This window comes from Glycine soja, chromosome 10, assembly GCF_004193775.1.
Source record: "Glycine soja cultivar W05 chromosome 10, ASM419377v2, whole genome shotgun sequence".
NCBI classification, from domain to species: domain Eukaryota; kingdom Viridiplantae; phylum Streptophyta; class Magnoliopsida; order Fabales; family Fabaceae; genus Glycine; species Glycine soja.
Window position 1 is genome coordinate 50248031 of NC_041011.1, and position 20470 is coordinate 50268500.

A 20470-nucleotide genomic window follows, 5' to 3' on the forward strand; every position below is an offset into this window, starting at 1 on the left:
CATCTAAGGAATTTTGCAACTTGCAAGAAAAGAAGTATGTGTTGGAGCTATAATATGGGAGAATATTTAAGAATGAAACTTTTAAAATGTATACTTAATAATTACAAGTAGGGACTAATTAGATAACTTGCAAAATGGTTAATTAAACATTATTTTATATAGTTATCGATTCCAACATGCAAAATGAAAATTACCGTTGCCCTGCTTTTCTCACTTTTCTCTTTTACTTTTCTTTTTAGCTCAGGTTGTCTTGCACTTTCTTTCAGTGGTTATGATGCATTTGTTTCTTTTTGGTGTTTCCTCAGCACTACCCGTTGATGGGCAGTAAACTACGACACGTGTGACCACATTAAGTAGTATTTAAGATCACGTTAAGTATTTATCACCCAATATTGTCCATGATGACAAAATTATCGCCTCATCACATGTCTGGCCTATTTCCGATCAAACCATATGCCAAAAATATATTGTCTAAAATTAGACCTCGTGATTTCTTGGAGGCATAGTTCCAAACTCAGTCCCACCTGACCGGTTGGACTGGTTTAATTGGAATTCGGTGGCATAATCGGATCGATTTGGTTATTGGATCAATCGTGTATCTGACCCGTGATGACTCGGTCGGTTTGAAATAAACCTGTCGACCCGAACTAATATTTAAAACGTGTTTCGTGTAAAAAAACTAAAAAATGCTCTAAAAAAAACCTTAGACTTGTGTGATTATATTATTAAATTATTTTGAAACTTGTGTTATCAACTTTAATACTTCAATTATTTTGAATTTTAGAGTATGAATGAATTTTTTTAATCAAATAATGTTAGGTATGTATTTATATATAATAGATATATAAATAATTTTAAATTTTGTAATATATACCGGATCAAATTGGACCAATTACTAATTCACCGATTAAATCATTGACCCAATACCTTAACAAGATGACTGACTAGATTTCATAACTTTGCTTGGAGGTATGTCTTTGCCTTCTTGATTATCATCTAATTTTAGCCTATCTTTTGTTGAGCTGGAAATGATTCAGCCATTGAAATTCAATTATTATAAAGAAATCTTGAAGGCGAATATAGTTTTAGGCTTCAGATGATAAACCCCACAGAATCGGTAAGTGTCTAGGGTTCAATATAATATAATAATAGCTCACGAGATACAACGTCTAGTTTTCTTATTATTTTTGCACCAAACTGATGGCATTGTCCGATAATCATAAATCACCCTAGCATTAATTTATTTATTTAGAGTAAACTAATGGGAATAGATCTCCTCAATTTATAAAAAATCACAGAATCTCAATTTAAATAAATAATAATGATTAGATTAAAATTAATTATTAAAATGAATTTTAACAAAACTCACTGTTTTACTTTTACAGTTTTATTTCACATATTTTTAACTCACATTAAAAATATCACTTTATCACTCTAGGAGTATGATGTTTGTTGGATTAAAATTAAGGTTATGATGATTTTTAACAAAATTCACTGTTTTATTTTCACCATTTTACTTCACATATTTTTATAAATTGAGGAGTTCTATCTTCTTCAAGGACCTTCCTTTCCTAACCCTCTTTCTTATCTTCCTACTTTTCTCCTTTGCCTTTGGCATCTTCGCCATCATCCCCCGAAACAAGAGCTACCCTTCTCTTTCCTCCTTCACCTATGACCCCACCACCACCTCCTGCGTCCTAAACCTTCCTAATTCCTCCTCCTCCTCCGTCTCCACGTGACTCTCACTCGTTGACACAACATCATTTGTTTCTCCAAAATTGGTGAAGGGTCTCATATGGACTCTCGTCATCACCTTCGTTCTCAGCATCCCCTTGTGCTAGGCTCTGCTTCTCTTACTCAAGCATTACACCAAACAAATTGTCTACATTGTTATTCCACTCTTTATCGCCATCCCCGTTTTCCTCAATGTGTATTGGTTTGTGGCCTGCACCCTTGGCGCGTCTTGCAGCAACGTGTTCCCCCTCGCATACCGGGTTCTGGTTTTGGTGTTCTTGTTTTTGGTGATTGGGATCATTTGTGTGGATCTTGGTGGTGAATTGGCATCGCATGGAGCTCACGGTGAGCATAATCGGGGTCACTTCCCATGCACTTTTGAGGACATGGCTTTGTTCGGGGTGCTGCCTTGTTTGTCTGTTGGGTTAGTAATGTATTTTGTTCCAATCGTGGTTTTCATGGTGTTTGCGAGGTTTAATGGGAAGATTATTGCGAAGAATTTGAAGAGTGGATATGATTGTGAATGGAAGGAGGATTCTTGGTGCCAGCTATTATGCTTGGCTGTTCTGACCATGTTATGGTCTGTGGCAATTATGGTTGAAGCTCAAGTTTATGTCATTAGTGGGACTATTGCTAGCTAATTGGTATTTCTCCAAGGAACATCAAACTCTTAGAGTGATAGAGTGATGCTTTTAATGTGAGTTAAAAAATATATGAAATAAAACTGGAAAAGTAAAACAATGAGTTTGTTAAAATTCATCCTAACCATTAATTTTAATCCAATAATTATTATTTGTTTAAATTGAGACTTTGCAGTTTTTTACAAATTGAGGAAACCCATTTTCATAAACTAATATTTATAGGCTTAATTAAGTTTTTTATACCTGAAATATAGGTTATTTTTAAATTATTATCTAACATTCATTTCTTTTTTCACCCTAAGTACTTGAAAAAAATTTCAATTTCATTTTATTACTTGTCGTTAGTCGTCTTCCGTTAAGTAATGATGTGGTAGACGAAATACCACATAATCACACCTTGTCACGGATACCTCATTGTCACATTATCACCTTAAATGACATGACAATGACATGTCGGTAATAAGACATAGTGACGTGACACTCTATCTATCACATCATAACTTAACGGAAGACAATTAGGCAGGTATTAAAATGAAACTGAATTTTTTTTTTCAGGTGCTTAGTTGAAAAAATGAATTTTTAGGTAGTAATCTAAAAATCATCTATTTTTCAAGTATAAAAACTTATTTAAATCATATATAATTGGTGTTTTGCTATTTATGATCAATGTACACATGTAGCATGTTATGTCTTCCTTCACTATTCTTTGAATTTTCTTTTAACTTTGTCCGATATTAAATGTATACATCTTAATTCTTTAATTTCACCTTTATTAGTATCTTATTAATCTAGTTCAATGATTAAACATGATAAATTGATAGGTGAATTATTGTAAATTTCAAATAATATTTTTTTATTCTTACCAATAAAAAGTATCTTATTGATTTAATGTATATTCTTATTTTAAATGAGGAATTATCTTAAAAAAATAAATAGGATAAAGTAAATTAAATATATGTTCATCAAGTTACTTTGACACACGAAAACTTGTTTCAATTGTGCTGTGTCGAAGGGTGTTAAACATAAGGAGATATTTTACTAAAAATAAAGTGAGGGTGCCAATAGTAATACCCCAACAAAACCCATCGATGATTTAGTTACAAAGGCTCAATGTGAAAGGGGAAAGGCTGTTACTTTCTGCACCTTGAAGTTGTTTCCTGCACTCTATATGGAATGTTTTTACCTTTTAGATTGGTCATACTGGAAGACACAAAGGGGTACATTTCAGAATGTAATTTTGCATTATTACATTCTGGATTGACCATTCTGGAAGCCGTAAAGGAGGTGCAGGAAGCAATAGCCGAGAGGAAATGGAGCAAAATCCAACTAAAAACTGGGCCTTTAACATTCCGAGTTTGAAAGCGTGGGAATCTGGAAAGCAGAAGACGGAAGAAGAAAAGACCGTCAAAAGTCGAACGGAGACACTACGCTTTCTTTCACCCTAACACAACACCGGCAATGCAGACGCTACTTCTGCCGGCAACACGCGCCGGCAGCTTCACGGCAGTTCCTCTGTCAGCCTCCGCCGTCGCCTCCCCTCCACTCCCTCAACCATTTCTCCGCCCGAATTCCTTCCCTCACCCCTTCTCAATCGGGCTCGTTCATCTTCCTCTTTTAGTTCCTCCATCGCTCGTCAACCATGGAAGAAGCTTCCCTTCACCGCAAGCGCTTCTTCGCAAGTGTCTCCGGCATTCACTCCCTCCAACGACGAATCAGATAAGGCCAAACTCGAGCAGGTACTGTTGTGTGCTCTTGGATTATTCCGAATCGCATGCATTTCTAGGGTTCCAATGTGTGGTATTGTTGTGGTGCAGGTGGCGAAGAGATTGGAGAAGACGGCGAGATACTTCAAACGTTTGGGTAACTTAGGGTTTTGGGTCAGCTAGTGTGTACCGTCGTGGCTGCCGTCATACTCTCATTCTCCGTCGTCGTCACCGGAAAAGTGACATCGCCGCCACATTTTATGCCACGGCGGGTGGAATAGTTGCTGCCTTCATTTCAGTGTTTTGGTCCTTTGGCTATATTCGTCTCTCTGAGAAGCTTCGAAAAACTTCAAATGACCCTACCAAGGTGGTGTGTGAATTATTGAATTTGCTTAGGGAGATGATGTGAAATCATTTAGTGTTTTTTTATGAGGTGGCTTAGTTTTTGCTTTTACTTGTGTTTTCAAGGCTCCTCCTCGTTGCTGATGTAGTGAAAGGCTTGAAAAATGGTATAATGTTGAACCTGTTGGGGATGGGTGCTGCTATTCTTGGGATGCAAGCCACGGTTGGATTGTTAGTTGCTAAGGCTCTCACTTCCTCGGCAAACCCGTATTATCAGGGAATTTCTCCCGGTAGCACCCCAGTGCTCGCATTGGATGTATTTTTGGTGCAGGTATGTCTTCAATATAAAGTTGTATTTTTTCCACCTGAACAACAATTCTATCTGTTTGGGACAAGTTTTGACTACTGTTATTTTGTGGAGCTTAACATTACAATAGGATTGAAAACAGAAACAATTGAACTCTCATAATAGCTATATGTAAAAATTTACCCCCTTGGATTTTCAATCAATAATTATAAATTATAACTCCTCTACACTTTCACCTCTGAAATGCACCCCTTACTTTAGAGGTGTCAAATTTGAAATAATGTAAATGACTTCTGGAAATAGGAAGGCTTTGATGTTGTTTAGTATATTTTTTCCCATCAGGTTGATCTGTTTAGTATCGCATAATGAAAATAGTAGTACTTTCTAATACACTTTCTGTAATGTTGCCTTGTTTATTGTTTCCAAGATTTTTCTAGTACACCTGCATTTTTGCAATCATTGATCCTAGTGAAAATATTTCCATTTAAAATGAGAACAAAAATCAAAATAATGTTTGACTGCTTGGTGCCACTCATCAAGAAATGACTTATTGTCTTTGTTGTACAGGCTTCAGCGAACACTATTCTTTCTCATTTCCTTGGGCTTGTTTTCTCACTGGAGTTGCTGCGATCAGTCACATTACCACCTTCAGATGCAACTTCATTTCCCCAAATTTGCGTAATATGTGCCTCGAGACTAGTATAATGAAATCACACACCCAACAATTGTCCCTCGTCTCTTGTGGTTATTTGCTTAATTAATTGTGTTCAGCTTTTTGATACAGCGTTTTGAGGCCCTCTTCCTAGGCAATTGACCTCATCGTGTATTTCCAATTTTAAAAGATCCTGTGCAATATTGCTAATAAGCATGATAACTCCTCAGCAAATGAAGATCCTTGGACATTGGAGTTTTCACTTACTTTCATAGCTTGTCTACGGTTAGTGTCAATCAGAGAAATTTCAAAACGCAAATTTCAAATAATTGTATATTAGACCTGTCATGCAATCTGCGGGTTTTTGTTTCTTTTCAGTATGATGTGGAGTCCTTGTCTGAGGAAACAGAATTTTTTTTGTTAGAATTGTATTTTGGCCATGATTTTGTATTTGCGTCAGAATCTCGTACAGTATTGGTTTTGGTTCATGCGCAGGATTCACATAATAGTGGGTTTTGTGTGCAGGAATTTGATCGATACTTGCAAGTCAGGACTAAGAATTAAGAAGCCTTAAGGACACATAATAGTTAGTAAAAACTATCTTCAATCATGTCAGTCTGTCCACACAGGCGGTAATTTCAATGTTAAAGAGTCATTTTTTTGTTACTTTTTTAAGAGTCATTTTTTTGTTACTTTTTTAAGAGTCATTTTAAATGCATGATTATAAATTTTCTTCAAAGAAATATTTTTTTCATCACTCATACTAAGCCGTTGCTATTATACAAAAGTATATTTATTATTTTTCTTTACTTTTTAACATGGAGGTATCTATTGAATAATAAATTAATAAAATTTTATTTAAAAAGAAAATTTGTATAGAAAAATAATCAAACTGTAAATAAATTTTTAATCAAGACAAATTCATGTTTTTAATTTAAGTCGTTAAAATAAATCAGTCGAGTTTGAATTACTTTTTTCTTCTTCCAAAACATAACTTTTTACTTGCTTTATTTAGGCTAATTTTCTCTTATATATGCTTAAGCATATGCTTAATTTAATTTAATTTATAAAAGTGACTCATTTTTTTAAGTTTATACAGTTACAGGTATCATTATAGAATTCATCAAAGTTTTTATTAAAAACAGGAAATTATGACTCAAGCCCAATTTAACATGCCTATCGAGTCATCTCGTACTATATGGGGTCCGTTTACTCTTCATTCGTTTCCTTTCCAACCTCTTTCTAACTTACAATTTCATATGAAAATGTACAAGTGGGAGAGATTGTTAACACATTCATAGTGGCTACCATCTTGAGGGCTAAAGTTAGACCAAAATAGTTGACCAGTTCATAACACCAAACCATTTTGTACATTACAAAACAGATAAGGGGAAAGAATCGAGCCACACCCACCTACTTAGAAATTATTAGATAGCCCTGAACTATAATGACTATATATACTAAGTAAAATGAGTTTCTCCACTCAAATTTATTAAGTAGGATCTCAACACAGAAAAGGGCAACAAGGAAACATGAGACTGAGAGTCAACAACCATCATGTGTGATATATTCCGAGTAACTATTTGGATGCTTGCATTAGTCTCTATAATATTAACCATATAAAAACACGAGAAGATCCATGTTATTCTCAGTATCTACTAGGTTGCTCTCTCTAGTGCAATTTTTTTTTTCTTTCAATCCTCTTGCAATTGCAAATCCTAGTTGTGTGGAGAAGATGGGAACATGCTTAGAGTTGAGCTTCTACCCCTGATTTGCTCCAAGGTATGCAGTGCTGTTAGAGTTAGTTCCATATACATGTTCTTCATATTTTTTATTTCAGATAGTTCTTCGGGAACCTGCATTACAGTCTCTTTATTTTCTTTATCACTCATGGAGCCAAAACCATTTTGCATAAAATCCTGGCTTATTGATGTGCTCGGGCCATTGTTGAAAAGAATGCTTAGTATCACCTCAGACTCCTTTACAAGCTTGTTAAGCGCATCAATTTCATAGAAGGGCTGCTTCACCACAGCTTGGATAAAAGGTGAGCGAAGTAGAGCACCAGTTTTCTTATCGTGTTTTTTTATTATCTTCAGTAAACCTGCACTTAAACATTCATCATCAATCAAACCCCTTCTCAATCCAAGAAGAATAAATAACACATGAACTCATAGTTATCACAAATCGTTATCCAAGAAGAATAAATAACACATGAACTCATAGTTATCACAAATCGTTATATATAGTAAGTTTGTTTACTTTTATAAAAACTACATAAAAAAAGTGTTACCAATTCTGATTAGTTGATAGACAATAGTTAAAAAACTTTCACACTGAAAGTATATGCCTATTAAACTCATCCAAGAAACTTCTCTTTAAAGTAAATAAAAGACAGAAAAAACACTTAGTCAATAGTAGCATTCATGCATGAATGAGCTCTTAGAACATAACATGCCTGTGTAGTTGAGAGCACTGTAGTTCTCTAACAAAACCATCTCCCCATGAAAATCTACTGTTTCCGTCCCCAATGACATCAGGTCTACATTGAATTCACAGCTTCTACAACTCTGTCTTGCAACTCCTGCAACACAAACCGCAGATTATATATTTATGGTCCTGTTTGAATAAATAAGTACAAATAGTAAAAGAAAATAAGTTAATTTATAGAAGTTCTCCGATTTAGCTTCTCCAAAAGCTAATTTTAATACAAGAGAAGTTAAATTAATTCAACGTCATTATTTTCTTTTCGCTTATTGAGAAGTTTATCCAATCAATGCTGATATAGAAGGCCAAAACAAGAAAAGATGGAAGAAAAAACGTGAAAGAAATGTATGTGGATAGTTAGTTACCCTCCATTTGATGACATATTCTTCTTCCTTGTCTATAAAGAAATTGTTGAACTTGTCAATCTCGAGCTGCAAGAGAGTAAGGAAGTGGTTGAGTTCGTTGGCATCCAATTGGGGTGGAGCTTGGCCATCTTCGGGACACATAACGTTCAATTGTTTCTTCAAGATTTTGTAGCACAAGAATTTGTCGCGCCAATCAGGCAGCGTCTGCTCAATCAGCCTCTTCAGGATCTTCTCAAACTTCATGTTAATGCTAACAATCTGTTAATCACTAAGCAAAATGATGTTTGTTGATTGTTAGTGATCGAGTAGGTGGAGTGGAGAGGATTGAAGGAAATGAAACACCGGTTTTTATTGAGTTCGGGTATTAGAATATTCGGGCGGAGTGAATGTTGAATTTTGGATATTCTTCTATGTTCTAACACGCAATAGCGTAGGTTTCTCTGTCTTTTTCCTTGATGCGAGGGATAACAGTATGCATTATATTTCTATTCTGCTGTTTTTCTTGTCTTGTTAGAAAATGCTCTCGGGCAAATCTACTGCTACCACAAGGCACTTAGGATTGATCACATGATGCCCGAATCATAAAATGTACTGTGGTCTGTAGTGAATTGACCAGAATATTATAATTTACTAGTTAATGGATCACAATAAACTATCGACCATAATATAAATGGATATTCAACATATATGTCTCTGATTGCACATGCTGCCAAACAATTAAATTTTAATGCTTGTACATGGAATTAGTGCATTGGTTAACTTGGAATATTTGAACCCATCAAATACGAGTAAACAATGATTTCCAGGGTATCTCTTAATCAATAGTTAGGGACTAATTCCTGAAAGTACTCAGATATATTTAAAGAGTTAATTTTTTCTCAACAAATGTTCATTGATACACACGGATTTCAGAATCAAACCCTTAGCCAGATGCTTTAAAGGATGTGCTATCCTCCAATGAAACAGTAAAAGTTATTCTGCCCAGCCCAGCGTACAATGAAGGTTCCATTTGATTCCAAAAGTGCATCGAACTGTATAAAGCACATGGAAGGAGAGCATGCTGGTACGATCAGTTGCAGTGGGAAATGAGGCCACTAAGGATATTTTCAATTGAAAATTTATTCTTCAAAATTATATTTCATAAAGTAAGGTAACTTGCTTCAATCAAGCGAATGATAATCGTCTCTTGCACTAGTTAATATGCTGTCTTTTCTACGTTTGTTTTTAAAATAGTTTTACTGATCAATAGATCTAAAGAATGCAGAGATCATTTTGTAAAGTCTGATTACAATATATTAATTCCTGCTTCTATATTGCGTAAGCATATTATTTTTTAGAGCATTGATATATATATTATGAAAAAATTGCACCAACCTAAACATGGACGGATATCATCATTTTTAACCTCTATTGATTAAAAAATTAAAAGAAATTATGTAAGATGAGATTTGTCGAAATTGTGTTTTGTATAGATTTTACGAAATTCATTCATTTCTGTTTTATTTTATTTTTTTATTTTTTTTTATCGCGAGTTGGTCTAAATGAAAGTCTGAGTGCGATTTTGAAAATAAAATAAAAATTATTGAGACATCAACCACCTCGCATAAGTCATGACCTTATCTCAAGAATCACTCTAGCCTGCAGATTGAGGAGTTTTAATTTTTAAATCAATAAATTTTGTCACGTGTTACTTTTGTGCAAATTTGTGTCAAAATTATATTTCCCTTGATCCTCCTCTCTCCATAGAGGAGGAGCATATTCTTGATCTCTCTCGCTTAGCGTCAGGAATGTCCTCCCCTAAGCTATTTGGGCAACTTAACCCATTTTAATTCGTCAGTGAATTATTTTAATATTTATTTCACGATTTTAGTAATCACATTTAACAACCATCGATGTTGGACAATCACTGGTTCAGGATTAGCTCATATATAATCCAATCCCTTACAAAAAATACTAAATTCTATATATGCGCTTAAATGCCTTCTTTTTGTAACGATGAATACCAAGCACTCTATTCATTCAATTTTTAAACCAGTGTGAAAATCTTATTTGATAGAATTGCGTTCAACATTGGTAATAATATGTTAATCAAATAAGGGGGATTATAAGTTGTTCCTATGGGGGTTTGGGTACCTGTACCTCCCAAATAATGTGATATTGAATATAATCAATTAAGTTGTTTGGGTCTAGAAACATTGGCTGAAATAGGCAAAATCTAGATATCTACGGAATTGTTTACACAAGCTGCTAGGGAGTGTAAGTAGGAATGACAATAGCATTTAAACTTAACGGCTCCCTAAACCAAAATACTCACAAGTTACTACGTTGGAGATTTGATTATATTCTTTATCAATTTAAGCTGTACAAAATTACATGTTAAGTCGTTGCAAGCATAACAAGAGAGAAAATACAATGAAAATTTTCTTTCTTTCCTTTTCTTTTGCATTGAGACAAAGCCTTAATTTGGAAGTTGTCAACTAAATACAACAAAACCAGGCCAGGTTCCAAAACCCAATTACAGAACAAGTGCGATCCTTACAAAAAAACTTGGGCATTATTCCATGTATACTCCCTAGTTTGAGCTATTAGAAAGCTTTTATCCTTGTTTGATTTTAGCCTCAAGTGAACACTACCCTTTCAAGGTGGTTCAATAATATATTCCCAGCTAATAAAAATGAATTACTTATGGGGCCATCAAAGAAGAAGAGTGCAATATTGACCAATAAGCGAATATCACACATGTAAAAGTTAACGATCCGTGGTCTTACTGGTCTCATTGCGCCATGCACAACATTGCCATTCACATATCTCCGCGTAAATCAAAAGTGAGGAGAAAAAAAACAGCAACAACAACATGAAAAGAAAAGCCACACTTCAAAAATTGGTAATGTAGCCAACTCAAATGTAGTCAATAAACAAAATATAAATTAGCAATCACATTAGCAGCAAGCACACGCCAACCTGAGGCTAGGAATAAGGGCGACGCAATGCCAAGACCTTTGTTACCTATTATTATTATTATTTCCAGTGTTGTATTCCTACTTAAGAAAAGATTATCACAGTACTCATAGTGGTAAGTAAACACTTAAGCAATACATCATATAACCAACCCAACCAAAAACTTTTTCGTGGCCAAAACCATCATGTCATGTTACCATCCTAAAAAAAACAAACTGACATTCAAGTTCTCCATGTCCTTTCTTTTCTATTTTTCCCCTCTCTGATAATCTTTCTTATCCAAATATAGTTTAACTAGGGTAATATACCCATTGATAAAAGTTCATGTAAAGCATCTTCCAAGGGGTACATAAGAAAATCGTAAGAGAATAAGCACCTAGGTCAAAGCTATTGGTCAACCCTGATTCTGAAGAATAAGCATACCATCTTCTAACCATCAATCAACAGAGCAATAGAATCCCAGCAAAAAGAAATTTCAAACCTCAAGAACTTCATCGTACACTCCTAACTAGACTTCACTTATCCATTTGCACCCTGAATTTCAACCAGAATAAATTAACCAAAAATTTCAAGTAAACAATTCAAAGGATTTTTACAGAATGAAGGTATAATTTATATTGCTCATAAAACTCAAATAAAATTGTTAGAATTATTAGTTGAAAAAGTTATACAAAAAAGTGTCTCCATATAAAAAACATCTAACCGATTTGGTATTGACACCGGTAAATGGAATTTGCACAAATATGATATAACTACCAGAAAATACCAAATTACACATTTTTATACATTACAATGCCATTTATCCCATAACTAGTTATTTCAACTTCACAGCATATAACTTCTATATAATGACACTTTAATTGACATGGAAACTCACCAAAAGCTAACATGAGTGTTAACATAAATGCAACTGGTATTTTATTGATTTTTTTTTGTTGGGGGTGGGGGGCAGCACAAAAAAGTTTTCTGTCTTAAGTAGAGAGCTGCCAAAACTAAAAGTTTTCTGAAGACAACTATTGAGACACAAATAGGTACGTAGTATTTAAGCTCTCTTCCACAGGCAGAACTAAAATAAGTTACATTGCTATTAACAGTAGAATCATGGACATTTAATCATTCAATAGACAAGTTGGCTACAAACATAAGTAAGATAATATGCTTTTGAGTAACTATTTGCATCAAATACATGCAAAATTATAGAATGCTCTTACCATGTTCCTACTGCACCTTCTTTTCTTTGTTTGAGAGTTTTGGAATCTTGCTTAAAACAGTACTGTGAACTTTTGTATACTGTGTCTGAATAATCCCATGAATCACACACAGCCTGTCATCAACTTGGTCCTGGTACTTGTCATACAACACAGGAAGAGACAAGCAAAGAAGAACACCTGTCCAGAAAGTTATTGAAATATTAAAGCAAATGAATTCCAACCAAGAGAGTTTCACAAAAGATAGTCTGACCATGTAAAAGCTACATAAGCATAGAACTTACCAAAATAGATCAAAGTCAAAAAGTTGAACAAACTACCAATGTAAGATATTACCCACAATACACCAACAACCTGATTCACCAAGTACACATAAACAAGTGTCAACATAAAATTCTGTACTCAAAGTGCTTAAATTCATCAATCTCAGCGTAAAACGAGGATAAAAATATAAACCCCATACCTGGAGGCAAAGCAGCAAATTCCTCTCAATTGCTATGTCATGTGCAACGGACAAAGCCCGATTCATCCAAATTTGCAGTGCATCAGCAACCCTGGCAATAGTTTCCTCTGAGATCTCCAGATCGGGGAGAGGAGGAAGAGGTCTGCATCATTAAACAAATCAATTTCGACTTCAAGTGAAGAAAGGACATTCAACACTACTCTAAAACACCTCTCTAAACTTTAGCAGCACTCGGAACATATTCTTCACCGTTAATTCAAATTTCATGAGCATAAATTTTTATAACAGTCAACAGAGCATATCTATCTACATGCAATAATTTATATTTCCTTAAAACGCATTAATGTTCAATTCAGCTATGAAGAGTTCAAAACTTTGAATATTGGTAATTAAGTATACGAATCTAGCGGAGATATAAATCTAGGAAATGAAACATGATCTGGAGGAAGTGAAGGACCTATTGAGAAGGTTAGCAGCTTTGGCCCAGAAAAAGAGAATAACAACAAGAAGCAACACTACATTGGCGACGAAGGACAAGAAATTGTAACCGGCTCGCTCGAAGAGGTACCACAATGCGGTGGCAGATACAAGCACCGCAACCGCTCCGCGCCAATTCTTCCACAGCACCACATCAGCAACTATCACACATCATCAAATCAAATGCAAAATTAATCAACTCTGATTTTCTTTACTATCAGATTACACAATCAAATTCTAGCTATCAGTAAAGGATCCATGGCGGATTGAACGAAATCAGAGAGAGAGAGAGAGAAAGAGAACTTAAGCCTTCGCCGAGAAGACGGTGAACGGAAATATGTTTAGAATCTCCCATGGTGATTGGGGAAGTTTAGTTTAGCGGTGGGTGCAGCGTCAGTAACAAACTATAGAATTGATATTACTAACAGTGCGATTACGGTTACGGTGGCTCTTTCTTTCGTTTTTGCTCACTAGTCACTACTGCACGCACAAGAGGAAAGAGAAAAACGCCAAAACGGCATTCGTTCCAACTTCTAACCCCTATTCGAGGGCTGGGCCGGCCCATCAATTGTCATATTATCACAGATAATTTGTTACTTATAATAAATCATATTTATCATGAATGTTATACTAATTTATGTGGTTTGGTTCAATTTTATCATAATATATATATATATATATATATATATATATATATATATATATTTTGATTTGATCATTGAACCAGGAATCTAGTACTTAGATTGAATCATTTATCAATTTGATTTTTATAATTATGCTTTCATCTTTGTGACCCAAACATAGGCTAAAGAATTAAATAGGAGAAAGAATGAAAAAAAACGAAAATGATTTATTAAAATACTATTAATAAAACATTACACGTGTTAAATTTGAAAAGAATCTTCACAATTTGGTATTTGACCCTAGTAGGCTAAAGATACCAACTACCAAGACAATGAGATCCTAACAATTTAAATAAATTACAACTTTTTTCCCTCAAGAATGTATATTAAACATCTTGGTCCCTAAAATTTTATATATAAAAAAAATCCTAGTTCATGAGTTTACAAGACAATGTGCACTTAAATTATTTTTAGTGTAAAATAAAAATAAAATGTAAAGAGGCAAAGATGATTTTAGAGATTTAAAATCTAAAATATTCAAACTATATAATTTTGAAGACTGACTTGATTTTTTCTTTAAGGAATTGACTTGATATTTATTCTCCAAAAATAGTTATTAGTTATACTACACATTTGCAGGAAGATGATTTTTAAAAACAAAAACAAGTTAAAGATTAATTTTAAAAAGATGTGACTAGAATATTTATTTAGAAAAAAAAATTAAAAATAAGCTTAAAAGTTTAATTTAATTTAAATGGTAAAATAAAATTATTTTTAAATATAAATACAAATATGATCAATAAATTTTACACCTATAATTAATCATTGTGAGGGTTCAAATATTTTTTTCAAGAATTTAAAGATTTTCATTTTTCGTAAAATTAGTTCTCCTTGTAGCAAAATTAATTTTTAAAAAATGCTATATCTACATTGACACTTTAAGAATGAATTAATTGTGACATTTTTCTCTTCCAATCTGGCTAAGTTGATTTGTGTGACGTTTCGTTTGTTATCATTCACTTTTATACTACATCACTACACACAATGAGTTGCAAGATTTGTAAGATTTGTTTCTCTAACTACATCAAATTTTTTATATGTAAGAATGGAATATAATATCAAACAATTTATAATATTCATTTACTCTGTTGAATCAATTAACCTATTTCAATTTTAAGAGTTTAGCCAACAATATTTACTTCTTTTTTTTTAAATTTTATCAAACGGACATTTTTATCGACCTGTGCTTGGCGATCGTATTGGAGTATACTTTTGTGAGATACATTACACCCTCATTTTTATGCGAGACACGGGGAATAGTAAAATATTTGTCCATAAAGAGTATAATCGCATGTATTAAGGGCTGATTCATAAATATCTGAAGGGGGTAAAAAGTATGTAAAAATAAATATTTTTTGAAGTGTTAAGGTGTCTAATAAATATTCATCATTGTTTTCGATAATGAAGATTTTATATCAAAATCATGATTAAAAAAATATATTTTTGAAGATTAATAATAATAAAAAATTAAAAAATAATAGTTAAATAATACAGTATATATTATTTATCCAAGTTATGTATCTGCTATGTATGTCATTTCTTTATAATTAAACATTTTGTCAATTTTTAGTATAAAATGAATGAACAGTACTGTAGTTGGTATAACGAGATTATCACCTAAATTAAATTCGAAAACGTATTATACCGACGGCAATAAGCAAGTAGCAATTGCTATTACTTTTGGGCGAGCACTTGGATACTGATCCAATGAATTTCAGTGTTGAATTTGGTGCACTTCTAAGTTCCAAGTTCTTGAAGTCAACAAGGACACTCGGGTACCACTGTACCAGTGTCCTTAACCCATTAACCAGTTCGTTTTTCTCCACAAATTAGTTCTCGTTGTTTTATCCATTAGCTCAAGATTTGATGAGGATTTCTTAATTTTTTTTTTCAATCTATTATTATGGTTTGGAAGCTTGTTTAAGTAAGCTCGAAATGATAAACTTTTAAATACGTTGTATGCTATGCAGGCACTATAACTCTTGGAGACCTAATGATGGATTGAGCTGCTCGATCCTAACAGGCACAATTTATTAAAAATAAACAAAAATCGAATGTTTATGTTTATAGGAAAGTTAGTTTAAAAAATTCTGAAGTATGGTGAAAAGGCACGAAGTTTTTTCTTTTCTTTTTAATGAACAACCTTTGAACGACGAAAGATTCGGCGTGCGGTTGGTGGAGCTGGTCAGATAAAAATAAAAAAGATTCGAGGATGAGACGCTCTCCTTGTCACGTGGAGCTACCGAGCTATTACAGTCCAATGAGTCAAATATCACACCCAACCCGATTGTGAAGAATGAAAATAACATCTATGCGGGACCTATTGGGTTGGTGTGCTTTATTTTATTATATCTCTCAATGATGGTTGGTGGAGGATCTCAATTTTATTTAGAATTTATTTTTTATATAAAAAGATAATTTTATCAATTTAATAATAGTATGATTATTCTAAATTTTTACTATAAATAATTTGATTTTTAACTATTATTAACATTAAAATTTAATGTTGTGTTAAATTTGTTTGAATAGATATTCAAATTTTGAATTAAATAATCTATTGTTATCACAAATTAATCAGAATAAATATTTAAAATAATTAATTATTACTTATTATTGTAATTTAAATTGAATTGTGGATAGTATAATTTGTCCGTCCTTTTATTTTACTGTTATCATTCATTTTTTCATATTAATTGCAAAAAAATAAAAACAATGGAAGTAAAATAACAAAAAATGATAATACAAATAGAAAGTGGAAATAAAAAGACGGAAACAAACTAAAAATAGTCTATGGATTTGCTGATCCAATTCTATGAATAATGTTAGCCCTTCAAGTAGTTGGTACAAACCTTTATTTTATTCTACTTTTTACATAAAATGTTCTTTTAACCATTTTTTGTATTACAATTTTGATGTTATTATAAATTAGTTAAAATATATATTTAAATTAATCAGTCATTTTTACCTTTTGTTTTTTAGTATTCTTTCTTTCGTGAAATTCCCATGAAATCCAACTGCGAACCCAGCCGTGAAAGCCAGCGAAGCCCACCAAACAAAATCGATTTTGCTTTTCTTGTTTTCATATTCAAATTTGTACCACGAAGAAGTCGTTAGGGATCCCTTTGGATCGTTAGGGATAACTTCATTGATAAAAAAAATCACTGCAGAGACAATGAAGTGGCCATCCATTTCATAGGATTCAGGTGGTGGTGGTGACGAGGACAACGAAAGATAGGTGGTGGTGGGACGAACAATGAAGCTATTGGAGTGATGGTGGTTGGGCGGAGAAGAAAGTGCGAATTGGGACAAGTCATTTCACCAAGGATGAGGAAAGGTTGTGGTGGTTGACAGAAAGGGATGACACCATCGTCAACTAGTACGAAAGAAATCTAGAATTGCAATTGGAGAAATGCTTAATCCTCCTCCTAAATCATCTGAATAATCCTCCTCCTTTAAGAGTTGACATCCGTCAACTTGGTTATTCGTAAAATATTAATTAATTTTACCTTTTGTAAAAGGTTTTTATTTTCCAAATTTACCATTACACTCCCGTAAGCCAAAGAAAAAAAAACCCCGCAGTCACGACCACATACCCCTTCAAATGCACATCGAGGAAGGTTTCGCGGCAACTGAGGAGGAGGTAAACGATGGGGCAGAGTAGAGACAAAGAAAGAGAGCAAGGAAGAGGGAGCGGGAGTGATGGTGTGGTGTCGGGGGGAGCAGGAGAGGAGTATATACCAGAGAAAGTGGTATGTTGTTGCATTTTTTGTTCCGTCTTTGCTACTATCCTTAGACTTAAATCACTCTAATTTCACTTGAATTATTTTGTGATTCCTCTCCAGATATGTTTAGGACCACCCTAACTTAATTTTCATTCCCTCTAATATGCTATGTAGCTTCTGCTGGCATGTTGGTGATTTATGCGCAGGGAGAGCAGTTGTTGCTCGTCAGTGGCTTGGTCCTGGAGTATAGTAATTATTTTAAGTTTATTCATATAATGGGATGTTTTGAATGTTTGCATATGCTGGGAAATAGGATCTTTTTGGGGGCATAGTAGATGCTCTGGTTACCCATATATATATATATGCATTGTCTAAGTGTATACATTAAGAATCTGGTTCATTTAAGAGGGTACTTAGAAGGGGCAAGTGATTGGTTTTCTGAAAGAAGAGGTATAGAATACAACCAGCATGGTTTGATAACTCTAATTCGTTCTTTGTTATGTTCACTGCTGTTTTATATAAAGTTCTGTTTGCCTATCAAAATAATTTCCTTTCCCTCAATTTATAGAAACCTTCATCAAATTTTTAATTGTAACTTTTCTTTCTTTTTGCAGTGGGGTAGTTGCATCAAGCAAATTCAGGCATTCTCTTGGGAAGAAAAGTAGGAAGCAAAATAGTGAATGATAAATGGAAGTAACAGTGAATGAAAGGATGGCTTAACCTGTGTTTCTCCTCTGTGGCTGCTGCAACTTGTTGAATTTTATTTCCTTTGTATCAATGATGATAGATTAAAAAATATATGAAGTGATTTTATTATAAGTGGTTGCTTCTTTAGCAGATGCAAGACCCCCCCCATCGAGCATGTGTTTTTAGAGTGACTTAATAAGTTTAAATTAACAAGCAATATTGGAGGCATACAGGAGAGTTTTTGATACAAATTAAAAGAAGAGAAGCAGAAGTCTATAAACAAAAAAAAGGCACAACAAGAGTTTTTTGGTTTGTGAGAAAAAGACACAAAAGGAGGCTTTTAGCTTACGGGGGAGTGTAAGGATAGATTTGAAAAAGAAAAACTTTTTACGAAACATCCAATAATTACGGGGGAGTGTAATGTCAAATAAATTATTATTTTATGAATAACCAAGTTGACAGATGTCAACTATTGAGAAGGAGGAGGATTAAGCATTTCTCTTGCAATTATTCTGCCACTGTCGGCACAACAAGTTTTACTAAACAGCCAATAATGTTTGCACAGTGCAAACAAGAAGTTATTCGAGACAAGTCGAAACAAGCTCACACACATGGCAACAGAATCACCAGTGGTACATAAAAAACAGAAGTGAACTTGGAATAAGTGGTTTCAAATTGGGTAGCTTAATTTTTCAGTAGTTCAGGCATGAAAATGGGTAAGATAGGCCTCAGCCAGCTTGTGACCCAACTGAATTTGAGACTCGGTGGTTAAATGAAGATTATCTTCCTTCAATTGCAATCCCTTTGCGTCCACGCAAATCACGTTTGGAAGATCAATTACTTTTTGTGCTTCTCTCACTTTCTCTGTGTGGTCAGACCCTGAGGCTAATGCAATTTACACGATCCACAATCATAACATCACATTTAAGACTTACGGGTTACGCGCTATTTTTTTTAATTAAAATATATTTGTTCGTATAATGGTTTTATATTACTTTGTACCAAACTAATAATGCAAAAGAAGATGCCTCTACCAAAAGAACATTTTTGTACATGAATTTATTACCGTCTATCACTTTGCAAGTATGAAAATACCCGAAAAAGAAGATGGGGAATTGAGGTCTTGACGAAGATTGTGGATGAGAGTCTCCATGTTGAACTTGTAAGCCGCAGCGTCTTCCTCGTGGATTGCGTGGCTTTCACCTTGGAACCACAGCACCGCCGGAACCACGCCGTCCGACCGCTTACTACGGTTGTTGGCGTCCCTGATAGCCCCGCCACGACCGGCCATGTTGCTTTGACCTGAGAGTATGAAGATTTGCCTTTTGGTTTTTTGGTGTGTGTTGGTTTCCATGACTTACCAGGGGATTTTGATTTTCACTTGGAAGTTGGAAGGTTGGTTCTTTCAATTGATATTTGATAATCATGGCTCATACCAAGTGCCTATCGTTATATAAGTAGTGCACCCTTAAAGTAGTTTCTAAACTGGGATTGTTGATAATACTTTTTTTAAGACATCTTTTTTTATTAGTATTAGTTAAAAAAATATAAAATTATAAGAGAAATTAGTAACTTATTAAATCAAAAGTGAGATCAATACAATAATTGCAGTTAGTGATAGTGTTTTCAATAAAGTGTGTGAATAGAATTTCTCGATTTCATTTAAGCTCTTGAAATTATGAAAAAAAAAAATATTCTTTCAATAATTATAATGTTTTAAACTATAGTGATAGTTGTGTTCATAAAAAATGAGAACAATTTTGATATATATACATATATATGATCTCTAACGTATAAAAAAAACTGTAGTGATAGAATAGTGTTTGACAAAGTATATTTTCTTTTATAACAAACTATTAATAATTATTAATCTTTAATGTTAAGAATTTGTAAATTTGATTTCTATTTTCAATAATTAACCATTTTGATATAAGTTGGTTAATTTAGTTTTGGATTTTATTATAGGTAGGGTTTGAGAAAATTAGTTCAAACTACTTCAACATCTACAAGCTAGAGCCAAGAGTCCAAAAGATTAAAAAACAAG

General features: G+C 33.7%; 2 protein-coding genes, 1 long non-coding RNA gene and 2 pseudogenes across 4 annotated transcripts; 2 read left to right on the forward strand and 3 right to left on the reverse strand.

Annotated features, from left to right (window-relative positions):
• Window positions 1–3716: 3716 nt before the first annotated feature.
• Window positions 3717–6028, forward strand: LOC114369664 (annotated as a pseudogene). Its single transcript, XR_003657678.1, has 4 exons — window positions 3717–4111; window positions 4190–4445; window positions 4547–4751; window positions 5295–6028. The product of XR_003657678.1 is annotated as a protein TIC 21, chloroplastic-like (transcript).
• Window positions 6029–6602: 574 nt separating this feature from the next.
• LOC114370717 lies at window positions 6603–8794 on the reverse strand (annotated as a pseudogene).
• Window positions 8795–11083: 2289 nt separating this feature from the next.
• On the reverse strand, window positions 11084–13859 carry LOC114369665 (reticulon-like protein B11). The gene is made up of 6 exons (XM_028326904.1): window positions 13638–13859; window positions 13315–13495; window positions 12858–12999; window positions 12679–12748; window positions 12398–12574; window positions 11084–11720 (listed from the first exon to the last, which is right to left on the reverse strand). The coding sequence occupies exons 1-5, from the start codon at window positions 13687–13689 to the stop codon at window positions 12405–12407; spliced, it is 615 nt and encodes a 204-aa protein (XP_028182705.1). The 5' UTR covers window positions 13690–13859; the 3' UTR covers window positions 11084–11720; window positions 12398–12404.
• A 3130-nt stretch (window positions 13860–16989) lies between these two features.
• On the forward strand, window positions 16990–18576 carry LOC114371122. Its single transcript, XR_003658014.1, has 2 exons — window positions 16990–17766; window positions 18354–18576. It is a non-coding gene; the product is annotated as an uncharacterized LOC114371122 (long non-coding RNA).
• Window positions 18577–19126: 550 nt separating this feature from the next.
• Window positions 19127–19717, reverse strand: LOC114371852 (probable carbohydrate esterase At4g34215). The gene is made up of 2 exons (XM_028329168.1): window positions 19522–19717; window positions 19127–19311 (listed from the first exon to the last, which is right to left on the reverse strand). The coding sequence occupies exons 1-2, from the start codon at window positions 19715–19717 to the stop codon at window positions 19127–19129; spliced, it is 381 nt and encodes a 126-aa protein (XP_028184969.1).
• Between the last annotated feature and the right edge of the window lie 753 nt (window positions 19718–20470).